This window comes from Haemorhous mexicanus, chromosome 2 (assembly GCF_027477595.1).
Source record: "Haemorhous mexicanus isolate bHaeMex1 chromosome 2, bHaeMex1.pri, whole genome shotgun sequence".
Taxonomy (NCBI): Eukaryota; Metazoa; Chordata; class Aves; order Passeriformes; family Fringillidae; genus Haemorhous; species Haemorhous mexicanus.
The window spans coordinates 105944126-105957938 of record NC_082342.1 but is presented as its reverse complement, the minus strand read 5'-3'; the positions used below and the strand labels follow the sequence as shown (position 1 = coordinate 105957938).

Sequence of the window (13813 nt, the reverse complement as noted above, 5' to 3'; positions counted from 1 at the left end):
AACACAGCAGAAAAAAGGCTGTACAGATATGAAAGGAAAATTCAGGTGAGCTTCCACAAGCTCTACAAATTTGTAAAATGTTCCTATAGTGCTATCAGGGCACAAAGTAGTAGAAAGAACTCTGTATTATGTCAATGAAAATTATATTGGTATATAATTCATCATCCTCATATCCAAGGAATATGATCTGAAAGGAAAAACAGGAATTACTTTGACACTGGAGATGTAACTTGGACAAAGAAATATTGTAGTATCAGCCAAAGTTTGCCTCAGTCAGCTCCAGCCTTCAATACTAGATCACTTAATTATGCTATCCAACCTTCAGCTCTAGGGCTCTGTCCATCTGGCTCACGCCACTAGAATCAAGAAGCTACAGAAAAGCAGACTGCAGCAAACAAGGTCAGTATGTGCCAGCTTCTGTAGAGACATATTTAACAAGCCCAAGGCTGGACTGTCTCAAAAGGGACCAAATGCATAGGAGAACACTTCTTTGTGAAAACAAATACAACATATTCCTTTAGTGCATCTGCAAATAACACTGTATCACAGAACCACAGAATGAACTAGGTTGGAAAAGACCTTTTGAGATCATCAAGTCCAACCTATGACCTAGACTTGCATCACTTTACCTTTCACTTACCCATCTATTTTCCAGGAAGATTTTATTTCGCTAACTTGGCTTTTCTACATTTTAATTTTAATTTTCAACCTTTTCTGTAATATAGCAGGGGTAGTTTGTTCAAAAGCAAAGTCTTTACTCTTGCAAGGATGCAAGTACCAAACAGCAGAATTCCCACATCCCTAAGCAAGATGTATCTCACTTCTGATCACCCATTACATGCAGTAGAAGAGTTTCCATCAGTAACATCACAATCTCTGAGTCCAAAGTTACCTTCCATTGAGAGAAGGAGGGAATGGGAAGGAAGTGAACTCAACCATGAGATGCTTTTGGATGAAGATACAAATTCAAAGAAAAATAAAAAACAAGATACATCAATTACCTTCAATTTTTACCTATGTAATGATGGAGGTGGAGTACTAAATATTTTCTCTCATTTGACCAGTTTGCTGCTAATGTGGCTGTAAATTTCTTCTGCCATTTATCAAGCTTTTCTAATCTCAGTGACCAATATGATCTTGTCCAATCTTTCCACTGATCTTCTTCCATTATCTAGATACATATTTCTCTCTGTATGTATGTATATATATGTGCATGTGTGCATGTGTGTGTGTACACAAAGTTGTTCCTCCCCTAGTGACACACAGAATTTTGAGGAAGAATCTCTTCTTGTTTATCTTCCTCATTGAGGAAAACCTATTTCAATAAGGTCTGCACAAAAATGGGCACACTTACTTATTTTAACCTGTTAGTCTCACAGTCCAAGATGGTGCTTATCAAGACAGATCTAAAGCCAAACAAGACTCGTAAAGGAAATAATCAGCCTGAGCTATGATATTTTGCTGTTCCCTCTTATTTTCTTGAACTAATTGCCATTCTACTGGGTTCTTAGGAACAAGCAGATAAATTAAACATACCTTTAATCTACACTAATAATTTGTGTTAAGTTCCACTTGGACAATTTCATAAATGAATAGTCACATTATAGCTGCTGAATGTAGCTGTAACCCATTCACTCATTTACAGACACAGCACTTCTCCAATACAGGTGCTCATTTTCATATGTACCCGTAGGCACATGATTTTATTGTTGTATCTGAGAGAGAATCATGCTCTAAATTTCGTGTGTATTGACAGAGGTCCCTAAAAATATTTACAGCACAATATGGGTAAATACCCTAGGTCTTACTTCAGTCTGGACACTGATTCACATCAGCTATCAGAGATCTATAATTAATGATAAATCTTCAGGTGAGCCTTCTGGTCTCCCTTAGGAGGGTTTTATCCAGAGCACAGCTTATCCAACCTCTGTCTTGGCACCAAGGCTATATCAAGCCTGTGGCAGCTTTAACAGAGGCCTAAAAATACTACTGAAGTAATGAAGTAGTGATACTTATTTTAGAATATTAGCAGAGTAATGATTGCCACAAAATACACTTCATCTACAGTGCAATTTGAAAGTACAGGAACTTAAACTGGTGTTTTCAATGTGCCAGACACAATGAGTGCATTTACAACATCTATTAAAAGCAGGTTATGTTTGGGGGAGGGGGATAATTACATCTTAGCAGGTAGTTTATTAACTGAACAAGACAGCACCACATTAAAGATAATCAATGGAGAATAAACCACAGTTGTAAAAATTAATACTGTTCATTCACACCATGAAGGGAGTGAGGGGGTGGTGTCTGTGCTATTAAGACAGAAGTAAAAGTATAGCCCCTGTGAAACCACCATGAGAAGAGGAGTAAAGGATAGGATGGCACAAAATGAAAGTCATTCAAGGCATAAGTTCCAAAAAAACAATATTGAAATTGAAAAGAAATAATCAGCAATTCTGGAGGGGAAAGAGGAATACAAACAACCAGTTTTGCAAACAGTAGAACTAATTAAACCTGGTTTTCTCCAGCTTTTATGTCATGCAAAGACTGGCTTTCACATGAAGTAAATGTGAGCTACAACCGGAGCACTTTTTTTTATTAGATTGGAACATTTACATGTGATTCCTTCCCCAGTGGATTTTCTAGTTTCTAATAAAGAACAAGACCTTCCTCCAAATGCAGTAGGAATAATCTGTCCTCTCCTTTACCTGACAGCCTCTTTTATTATTTCTACATTGTGGCAATGTAGTTGAAATTGTAGCTGAGTAACAAATATAAAATTCCTGAATGGCTGGTGTGAGATACCCAGGCACACCCACCTCCTTCCCTGCTAAACACACAGAATGTGCTATTCCTTAATACTTGTTTTGGATAAGAATCAAGGCTAAAACAGTGCTGCCAGGATAATCCAATTTATGGGGAAAATTGGTCTTTGGTATGCTAACCGTGTGCAAGGCTTCAGGCAATTTTCTGCAGAGACCAAGACCTCAGGTTCCTGCAGCAATACTTGTTGCAAGGAATAGTCAACACAGGAGGGGAGATGAGATCTCCTCAGTGTGCTGAGATAGGAGCCTCTGTGATGATTTTAACTGCTGGAGTAGAGGAGGACCAGAGGAGCTGAGTTTAGTACAGCCTGAAGCAGAAGAACCAGTCAGAAGCTGGTTTGGATAAGTATGAGAAAGTCATCCCCTCAAAAAATACAAAAAAGGAAAAAAAGCTTGCATTAAAAATCTGGGCTGTGCAGAGCAATGTGGTTCCAGGGTTAAGGCTGGGCATAGGAAAGTCAGTGGTCAATCCATGATATATGTTTTCTTTTTTTAGAAATTAATTATGATACATCTCCTGACTCTCCTCCTGTATACAACATTAACCAAAAACCACTTCACCAAAGAAAAGACCATGCCTATGACAAGAACAGACCCTCTTTTTCTGCAAGTAAATAAACTTTACAGGCAAAAAAAAAAGGAACTGGGTAGTATCCATTATTTGGACCAACTCTGATTTACATGGTAAGTATTAAATCATAATTAACCTCTTGTTTCACTTAAAATTAAATCACCCCTTATCACAGATCACTAGATCACTAAGTAGTGGATGTAGTGAAACATGTATACCATCTTAAAAAAGTTTGCCTCTGAGCATCACAGTGAGTTACTGCTGCCTATCTTGAGTTTCATCATCCAGAAGATCTGATATCTGCAATCATGGACAGTTATAGGCTTCTGAAGAGAAAAGTGCTTGGCAATGCCTTTTTGGAAGTGAAAAAAAAAAAAAAAAAAAAAAAAAACAGAAGCAAAATTGAGCAAGCACAGAGAGTCCAGTTTTGCCTTCAAAGCAATCCAAAGCCTCTGGACACACTGGAATTTTTTAGTGCACCTTACATAGTCTACTCCTAAGAATGACCCAGTTCTGTAGCCACTGATACACACATCTTCAAGAAGCATTAGTACCTTTTCCACCCCAGCTCACCCCCTGTCCAGGTCAACTTAAAAGTCTGTTCAAACATTATCAAGATAACAAAAAACACTTTGAAAAGGCAGGGGGAAAAGCTGCAGAGGCCTGAAGAGTCTGTGCATTTTTAAAGCACAAACACATGCTCATTGCCCTTAATCACATGCACACACTTGCAAGGCATCTCCACCAAACTTTCTCAGGGATTTGGTCTGAGTGGCTGTAGTTCAAAGTCCAACTGCCTTGGCAGCTGAAAAGAAAGAGAAAACCATGGTGGCTTTGTAAGAATTACAGTGATCTTATTAAAAAAATGTCAATCTTTGCTGGGACTTAACATGGCACTGCCACGCAGCACTCATTGAATTGAGCAGCATTTCAAGCACACAGCTCCTGGTATAATAAGACTACAGGCTTAATTAGTTTCCTATCAGTATTGCTTTTTTCCTGCCTTCAGCCAAGAAGGTATAAGAAAAGATTGTCCAATACAGATACTGCAATTTAAAGTCTCAAGTTAAGAACACAGTGGGTGTATATCTACTATAAAATCTACCCTAAAAACATGCCAGTTGTTAAACTAAGCAGTGCATTAGAAGGAGTTAGATATAATGAGAATGTAAATGGAAAGTATTCTAGGGAGATATTTCAGCTAAAAACAGCATACACACTATGCTATCTTTTATTTTAATCATGCTTTAAGCCCTGCCTTTTTGAACTTTTTATAAATTCTGCTATCTCCCTTTGCAGTTACTTACATATTGGTATATAAATTCAAAGACGAGAAGCAATTAGGAATGAAGCGAAGACTCCCTCTCTTGATGCTAATACATCAAAGGAAGTGAAAAAAACCTTCCCCCCTCATACACACTGGGTAACACAGAGAGTTTCTGCTCTTCACAGCCTAATAGCTCAAGTAGCTCCAATCGAGGGTCTGATGTCAGCCTCTGATTACATGGAGATGCCAAGCGATTGGAAAGAGCAGCTTCTGAGAAATCCCAGCCCTCTGACTCTGGCGACCACGCAACCCTGCAACAATGCATTTCAAACACACACATGTATTACTCACATCAGCTGGCCCTATTTTTTCCCCCACTTTGGAGATCATAACATTGCTATTAAGAGTTCCCTAGGCGTATCTGCTTGATTTAGGTACATGTGTGAAGGAAATGTGTCAGATCAGGGGCTTTTTTAAACAGCTGTCGCTCCCCTGCACCCTATCTCTTTTGCTGTCCAGTTTGGAGAGAGGAAGAGCCAGTTGCTGCCTTTAAACAGAAACACTTCAGAAGTCTGCTTTTGTCTGAATGGAGAAGAAGAGGTTGGGACTGGCTCATGGCAGGGATCAGTAAGGACTGCTCCCATACTTTTTCTGCGCCTTTGCACATCTCTGCCAGATCAGCCTAATCCAATCCTCAGAACAGCTAAACCTATGTAAGAAATGCCAACAAAACCTGATTCTGCTGATTCAGAACAGCAGCTGAGTGGCACCCTGAAATTTGGTATTTATATTTCCTTCCTGCAAGTCCTTCCCACAAGTCCTTCCCTCAGTCCAAGGACATTTGAGAACTGTGCAAGAGTTTTTTGGAAACACTCCAGGCCCTTCATCTTTCAAAAAGGAAAACTAACGTCTCTTATGCATCTGAATCAACAGGTGAATGACCTCCCCACGCCCTCAGCATGTTACCGGAGTTCGTTTATTTCTTAATCACCATATCTCCCCTGTATGAGCAGGGAAACTAACCAAAAGTAGGAATGACTCCATTAATTTCACTGGAACATTCATCTTATGTTTCTGTATGAACACAAACATTATGCTATTAAGGCTTTTAAATAGAAGCACGGAGTTTTAAAAGGGGCTGTAGGAAGAATTTCTGTTAAACCATTAGATCCACAGTAAGTTCATGTCTCTTACCAATCTGGTTCTATTTTCTCTGTAGTTTTGCTCCTGTGTAAAGAGACCTTATTGGTTTTAAAGGAGCTAAAACATTTCCAGCAGAATTTCTAATAAACCCACAGGAGACTTATGCTCAGTTCTTGAGCATGAGCCAGAAAGAAGCTGCAATAACTACTATGATGTTACACAGGTGTGTAGCTGCAGAGAGGTGGAAATCAAGCATTGAATGTTTTTTGATGTGTTTTTTTGACTGGAAGGCTCTCCATCTAGCAACAAAATCCCCAAACATTCAAACCTGGTACATTAGTTTAAGTACTATTTGTGGAATAACAAGCAAGGAGCTATAGTACAAAGGCTTTCTGAGCTACACCAGTGGAAGATCAAGGAAATTATATTCAGCAAAACTCTAGAAGATTTACACCTGTATAACAGGGAATGGCTTTGGAGGAAAACCACTGCTTTCTGCTCTTCATCTGTCACCAGGCTCTGCCAGATGAAGTCTACTGAGTCTACCTGAGCACTGAGCTCTCAGAGCCTTTCCACCGAGCACCTCACTGGCCTTGGCAGGACAAAGGATTGTACACTATGCTTTTATCTGAAAAGTGACCAGAGTCTGCATTCCACAAGCTAACAGGACTGAAAGTGACAACCCCAGCTTTCAAAAAGTTTCATCCCTGCCAAAGCCACCTGACAAATTCCATTCCATTACTTTCTATCAGATACTAAATGCATGAGAAAAAATACCTCAAGCAAAGCCTCTGAATGGTTGTGTTCCTGTGTTAAAGGTATTCTATCACCATGTGGTAAACAAAGATAAGGCATTTTTCTGCTAAATGACAGTGCTCTAGCTAATGGTGCTCTAGTAATGTTAAGGTAAAGGGGGGATGGGATCCTTAAGCAAGCAGGTTTTTCTTCCTCTGTCCCTTTGTTGTTCTGACAGCAGTAAAGGTAAGAAGGAAAGCCCATGCTTTGGCCTCCCTCTCCTTTCCACTCCACTAATGTGCCATCAATCCTCTGCATTTAGAAGAAACCATGCACTGAGGAAATTCTCCAACATTCCCATACCCACAGCTTGGGTTATTTACATTCACAGGCAAACTACAGGCAAGTGTACCAGAGAGGTGAGTTCTGTAACACAAATGAGCACACAGTGACCAGCACAACACCAAGAAACCAAACCTGGCAAGTGAAGCCAAAAGCCTTTCTCCTCTTCCAAAACAACAAGTGAAGAGCTTGTGTCATTCCATTCAGGCAGGTAAAGGAAACACAGCTGAACGTGATGGATTACTACATCCAGTGTACAGCTGCTTTTCTTTGGAGGTTTTATTCTGCACCCAACAAAGACTTGACAACTAATATAATTTCAGTGTACAAAAGGAGCCCTGAATACATCCTCTTGCTTCATGTCCCCCAGGTTACATTAGTGTGCACCTCTAAAAGTGTAACTACCCTCACACTTAGGCTCACTAACTATAAAGGACAATAATACAAAGTGAAAGGAAGCTAGGAAACTCTTCTGTTTTGTCTCCAGCAGTATCTGAGATATTTTTGTGTAAGTGTATCCAACCCATGGAGATCTACAGATGAACCTCAGTACCACAGAAAATCCATACCATGAAAATTGCACTTTCAATCTCAAGGCTCTCGAGAAGCTGAGATAAAGTGCAACACTTATCTTCCCAACATGGATGCTTTTTTTCTTTCAAGATGCATCTATTCTTAAGGTCTTATGTAGCTCTCTGAAGAACTCTGCAAGGATCCTCACCATTCCTAAGCCTGGGATGGCCTTACAATGCAACTGAAATCTGAGATGGAAGCATGACAATTTCTTGATTATATTTCAATAGCAATTGAGACTTCAGCACATTAAGTGAAGGAGGAGGAGGTGCATTTTCTGATGAGCTTTGGCTCCAATACATGTTTTGTAAAAACAGTAGGACTGTGGCAGAAAATACATTAAAACCTTATAAGAGATTAAACATTTCCCTGCAGTGCTCAAAAAACCAAACAGAAAAGCATTATATCAGTGTGCCTAAAACCCACACTAACAAAAACCCCAAAACAAACAAAATCAAAACAAAACCACCTAAAAAGCACAAGGAAAGAGACTAAAAGCAAGAGTGAAACTTGCCAGGCTGTTCTCAGTAACCAACTTCAATCAAACAGAATAAATTAATGCAGAGCCTAAAATTATAAAGAATCAGTTCAGAGCTGTCTTTTTTATCTCAATACTGACACTTCAGGAAAAAAGAAAATCCTATAGAGGAGCTCACTGTAGAGATCCAAGGGCCTCTGAAGAGCAGGGTAACACGGGAGATCCCCACACCAAAGCAGCTGCATCACTGACTGTTAGCAAATAGCAAAATCAGGAATGGAAAAGTGGAGAAATGAAGATACAGCAGGCAACTTCTGGAAACCATACAGCTTTTAGAAAGATTGGCTATTGGTAACACATTGATGCTTTTGAAAAAAAGCCTGGAATGTGTGGAATTCTCTGGGATGCCAGGGTGCAAAAAGGATCTCATTAGCTAGGGCTTTCAAAATCTGCTGCCCGGTTGTTGCCTATTATTCAGAAAGCAAGATGGCTTACATCATCAGTTTCTGTAAAGTACAATATTCCACTTAAACTGCCAAATCTCTAGTCCCCGAGACTGAGAAATCATCTTTTCAAATAACCACGGAGGCACTGAGTCCCAAGTCTACACACTAGTCCAGCACTTCTGTGTTTCTGTATTACCAAGATAATCAAGCATCTAATAATAAAACTGGGCAGTACCACACTGCCAACAAGAAAACTCTAAGCAGCATCCAGACTGACAACAATCATGTTATTCCTACATGGTTCTGCTTTAGAAGCAGACCCCTGGAACTGCTCATGATGAAAAGCAGTTAGTAGTAGTAGTTAGTAGAAAAGTAGTTAGTTCAGGAGCTGAGCAGGAAAGCATTTCTCACCGTTGTTTCTCTTATATTCATATTCAGAGAATGGGAAAGAATTCATATTTGCAAGATGCTGGCTGGCCAGAGGCTTAAAAAAAAGATGAAAGCACAAGCAGCATCTGGGGAGGCAGAGGCGAGGGACCTTGAGTTTTTGAAGATGACCTGCTTGTAACTACCCAGAATCCACCCTTTATTGTACCTAACAAAGTTTTCCAATCACACTGAACAGTGACAAAATCAAAGATAACACATAGGTAAATACCTTTACTAGTATCTTAGTAGAGGACTTTAAACAATTTTCTTAAAGCAGAGTATACAAATACTTGCAAATGTTCACTACTGCAACAGCAACAGAGCTGAGAATGTTAAGGCCTTGTGAAAATGACAGCAGTAGTGATAAGCATTACTGGAAAAATGCCAGTTTTAATTACTTTTAATTCTTCATTAATATTCCCTGAATCCAACATAGATGTTTCAATATAATGATACATAATTTTCAGTATAATATACAACATTATTATGCAAAACTATTATATGCTATTTTCAAGATAACTCCTTTCCTGCTCCTCCTCCCCTTGGTATCATCTCTCCAATTGCCAAGGAATGGCATTCTGGGCAAGGAATGCCCCTCTAACCACTGGCTCCAATAGCTCTTGAGATGGAACTAGCCCATAAATTCCTTTTTCTAATGCAGTCTGAGCGTTCACAGGGGAGTCTCAGAATACAGCTGGCTTATGAGGCCTGGAGAAAACGGCCTTCCATTGTCACAGCTCTGTATCTGGGGTGTGTCCAGTAGCATTATTCTCAAATCACTGTCCTGCATTTGAAGTTGGAATATGAAGAATGTCTCACTGTGGCAAGATAGGTCAGTAGTTTTAAACCAAATACTTGAAAAACTTATGGTTGGGCTGCAGTGTGCTGGTGTTAACATCCCAGTACAGGGTGTCTCAGTCAATGCACCAATAAGCCCAGCCCCTCTAGACTCATAACATGCAATAAATTCAACGCAGCCATTACAGTCATGCCATGGGTGGGGTGGCTGCATGCCTGTCACCAGCTTGTTCCTTGTGGTTGAGAGTCCAAACCTCCAGCCAGTTCTGAATTATTCTTAGATGTGTCATTTGGGCTGGACAGCCAAAAGACAGTCCTGAGGCCATCCCATCATTTCCATGTTCACCACAGGAGATAGAAGTCAGTATGCTTTAATGTGATGCTGATTAGATCCTGGGCAGATCTGTGACCACCTGTGATTGCTCTCTTGGTTTCAAAAAAACAACTGTGTGTAGTAACTTGAGTGTAATACTTTCAGGAGTGAATTATGTAGGCACTTCATGCATAAAACAAACATTAGCATAGTCTTGCTGAAAGTAATAATGAAGGAGGAGGCGTCAGCCCAGAGAAGAGAAAGCACACTATCATTATACACTCCAGGGAAGATGGGCAGCTTCCTGCCAGGCAGTTTTATCTGTCCCTTGGGAACAGTGAGCGGTCTGCAGGCCAAAGGGAGTATTGCCGTGGGTGTGTATGGATTTTGGGGGAATGTGAGGAGATAACAGAGTGGTGATGTTCAGCTCTGGGTCTCAGCTGAAATGCTCAGATGCAGCACTGTGTAAATGCAGCTCTGCTGATCCAACACTGGAGGGGGAATAAAAGCAGCCAGAGGAGGCACAGGATTGTATCGAGTCTTTCACCTTCAGGGAAGATGTGGTACAGCGCTGCATGGAGAGAAGTGATGAGGACAGGGAGGTGTGCCTTGAGCAGCTATACAGCTGCAGGCAAGACACACACCTACTGGAGGAGGGGTGGGGGCAAAGCCCAGCGTTGTGGAAGATCCCTTGGCTGACCAGACCTAGGGACATCTGCAGATCTATCAGTGGCACTGTGCTGTATACAAGAAGAAGGAGGAACAGCTGGCAAACACAGGGAAGATCATAACCAAAAATTTCTCCCCTCTTAAAGAGAGAAGGATTTAAAAGAAAACCAAACACTAAAAACATTTATCATCATAGGGATAAAGCCAGACTCTCTAATTAAGCAGATGACATAACTGTGCTGTAATATCAAGATTTTGCTCCGTGATTTGCAAACAAGCTGCACTTGCACAATCCAGAAAGAAAAAAGCCATACAGATTAGAACAGCTAAGCTCTGCTCTCACTTACATTAGTATATACCCACACTTACTCAGCTCAAAAGACCTACAGATGAGAATGTGATATGAGGAGTTTCATTTCCTCAGACAGTTCCCTCACTAGCCCAGCCAAGCCTCCTTCTCACTGCAGTTTCCAATCACAGCCCAGCACTCTGCTCTGATTACACACTCATGCTGAAACCACAAAAAATCTCCCTCATTTTGTTCTCATCTATGGTTGATGCACATTAATACATCCCCAGCAAAGTCACTGTCACTGTACAGATGCTGAGTATGCAGCTTAAATACCATTGAACACCTAAAGCTTGATTCTGTTAATCAGGACAACTTCATTGATCCTACAAGAATTCCTACAATATTCCACAATGCTCCAAAGGGAGGAAATCCAAAGCACAATTTTTTAAATGGCATATTTATGGAAAACACCTAGAAGAGGGCATGGTCTTGCTTATCCTGGTGTAAACTCACTTTGCTGTACTTAGTGGAGCTTCTCAGGATTTAGAGGGGTACAGGAAAAGGCAAAAACTAAGCCAAATTCTCCTCTAAAGCCACTGCTTTTCCTGAAACAGATACTGAAAGGTCAGAACCAATACCAATCCCTGCTACTCCAGACTTCCAACCCACAGCCCTATCTATCAAAAAAACCCACGTATCCACAAGTGCTTGGGAAGCGTATGCACCAGCGAGAGTACAAAATCATTACTGCTGTGAACACGAGCCATATTCAGCAGAAATCAGCAGCTGTTACGACTACAGAGCTTTTCACTGCTTTTATAGTTTGGGTGGAGAAGAAACAGGATTCAAGCACCGCTCATAACACAAGTTCTATATTGCCTTGATCTTTATCCTCCTCCCCCTCCTCCACCCTCCCCTCTTCGCTCTTCACGGCCACTCTTTAAACAGAAAGAAGTCATCAGCCAAACTTCCCTCATTTTATGGCCCCGACAGTTAGGTAACGACGAAGCAGTTTTATTATTTCTACTTAAGAGCGTTCGATCGGGAATTCAGAGACACTTTTAAGGGGAAGATATCTGTCGGAGAAGGGGGACAGGTGGGTAAAGGGAGAAAATCCAAATATGCCCGAGTGCGGCGGATCATCTCCATCAGTCCCGGCGCCCAGCTGACAGACCAGGTCCCCCTCCCTGGTCAAACCCTTGGCTGCAGAAGATGCGTCCCGAGAGCCCCGCCAGCCAGCTCCTTACGTAAGGCACAAACCACTGACATCATCCCTCCCGCCGGCATCGCCGCGGCGCCCAGCGGCGCCCGCAGACCCGACCCGACCTCGTTCCCTTCCCACTCTGCTGCCACGCCGGGGCTCCTTTCCCACCGACTCTGGCCCCAAACTTTGCACGGCAGGTTGCCAGGGGATGGCTTTCCCCGCCGGGCGCCCCGTGCTGCGGGGCGCTCCATCCATCCCGCGGTGCGCCCCATCCATCCCGCGGTGCTCTCCATCCATCCCGCATTCCGTGGTACTTACGCACTGCCTCCTGCTTGGGGTCGAGGCCGCGCACGGCTCCCTGGAGGCCGGCGATGCGGCCGTGCAGCGCCCGTACGCGGCGGTGGGTACCCTGGATGTCAGCCTCGACCTCCTGGAAAAGGGTGCAGGCGTGCCGGGCCACGTCGGAGAGCTGTCGGAGGATCCGCGACAGGGCTACGTTGCTGACCGAGCAGAGGTCCAGCACCATCAGCACCGCTGCCGCCTCCCTCTCCCCGCCGCCAGCCGCCTCGGCGCCCTCGCTCGCCGTTCCCGGCTCCTCCGGCGGCGGGTCCCGCGGCGGCGGCGGCGGCTCCGCGCCCCAGCTCTCCTCCAGCACGGAGGCGGCGGGCTGCCGCCGGCACAGCCGCTGCGGCTCCACGGTCCGCTTGGCGAACGGCATGGCCGAGCCCTCGGCTGGAGCTCTCCCGGGCTCCCGCGGGCACTGGCGGGGATCGCTGCCCTCCTCCTCCTCCTCCCCCTCGTCCTTCTCCTCCTGGCCGCCGCAGCTCCTTGCCCGCCGCCGTCAATCGCGGGCGGCCGCCGGCGGGCGGCTCATCGCCTCGCTCCCTCCCTGCGCGGGGCTCCTGGGCTGCGGGGCGGCCGCCGCACCGCCGAGCATCCGCCGCCGCCGCTGCCGCTGTCGCCGCGGGAGCCGGGGCACATCCGCGCCGCCTCGCTCGCTCGCTCCCTCTCACGCCGTCCCGCTCCGGCGGCGGGTGTGAAGGGGCGGCCCGAAAACCCGGAGACAGGAATCCCGCGGCCGCGAGGAGGAGCGAGCCGCCGAGCCTCCCGCCCGGGAGAGCGGCGGGGCGGGGGGACCGGGGCGGTGCCGAGCTGCCGCCGCCGCGGGGAGGCGCTGCGGGGCGGCCGCCGTGCGGGGCGCGGGCGGCGGAGGCACCGGCGGCCCCTGTCGGGCGGGGATCGCGGCTCCGGGCGGACTCTGCCTCCTCGGCCCCGGCCCAGCCCGTCTGCTCTCCGGCGGGAGCACTGCTCAGGTGCGCAGAAGAAAGAGAAGCTGTTTCGAGGGGCAGAAGGGAACCCGACTATGCAAGGCCCGACTGCTGCGGGAGGGTGGTGCCCGCCCACTGGTGTCACCTCCTGGGGCACCGCGGAGGTTGTTGCACTCCCTGAAGTCAGGTGCTTGCACTTGGGCACCGGCTTCTGAGGAGGTGTCGGGGAAAGCTGGGTTCCAGTCAGACAAGGAGCGCTGCTTCTGACGCAACACCGCTCAGCTTGCGTACATACACTTCTGAAAGGTGAACGTGCCTAACAAGCAGGCATGAAATCTGAGCACAAACTCTAAAGGATTGGTAGGAAATACCACTGAAAGAGGTACTGTAAAAGGAGATCCAGGCAGATGCAAATGCAGGCATTCCACAGTTAGGAAACAGCAGCTGGTTTGCCCACTTG

The 13813-nt window shown here is 44.6% G+C and overlaps 1 protein-coding gene across 2 annotated transcripts in view; it reads right to left on the bottom strand.

Annotated features, from left to right (window-relative positions):
* The window catches only part of NHS (NHS actin remodeling regulator), a 245144-nt gene extending 231955 nt beyond the window's left edge, over window positions 1-13189 (bottom strand). The window contains exon 1 of one of the 2 annotated variants that reach the window (XM_059839830.1): window positions 12404-13189. In XM_059839830.1, the coding sequence (XP_059695813.1) occupies window positions 12404-12803 (400 nt within the window). In that variant the 5' untranslated portion in view covers window positions 12804-13189. The remainder of the gene's footprint in view (window positions 1-12403) is intronic. The other variant, XM_059839831.1, reaches the window with a different exon arrangement.
* Between the last annotated feature and the right edge of the window lie 624 nt (window positions 13190-13813).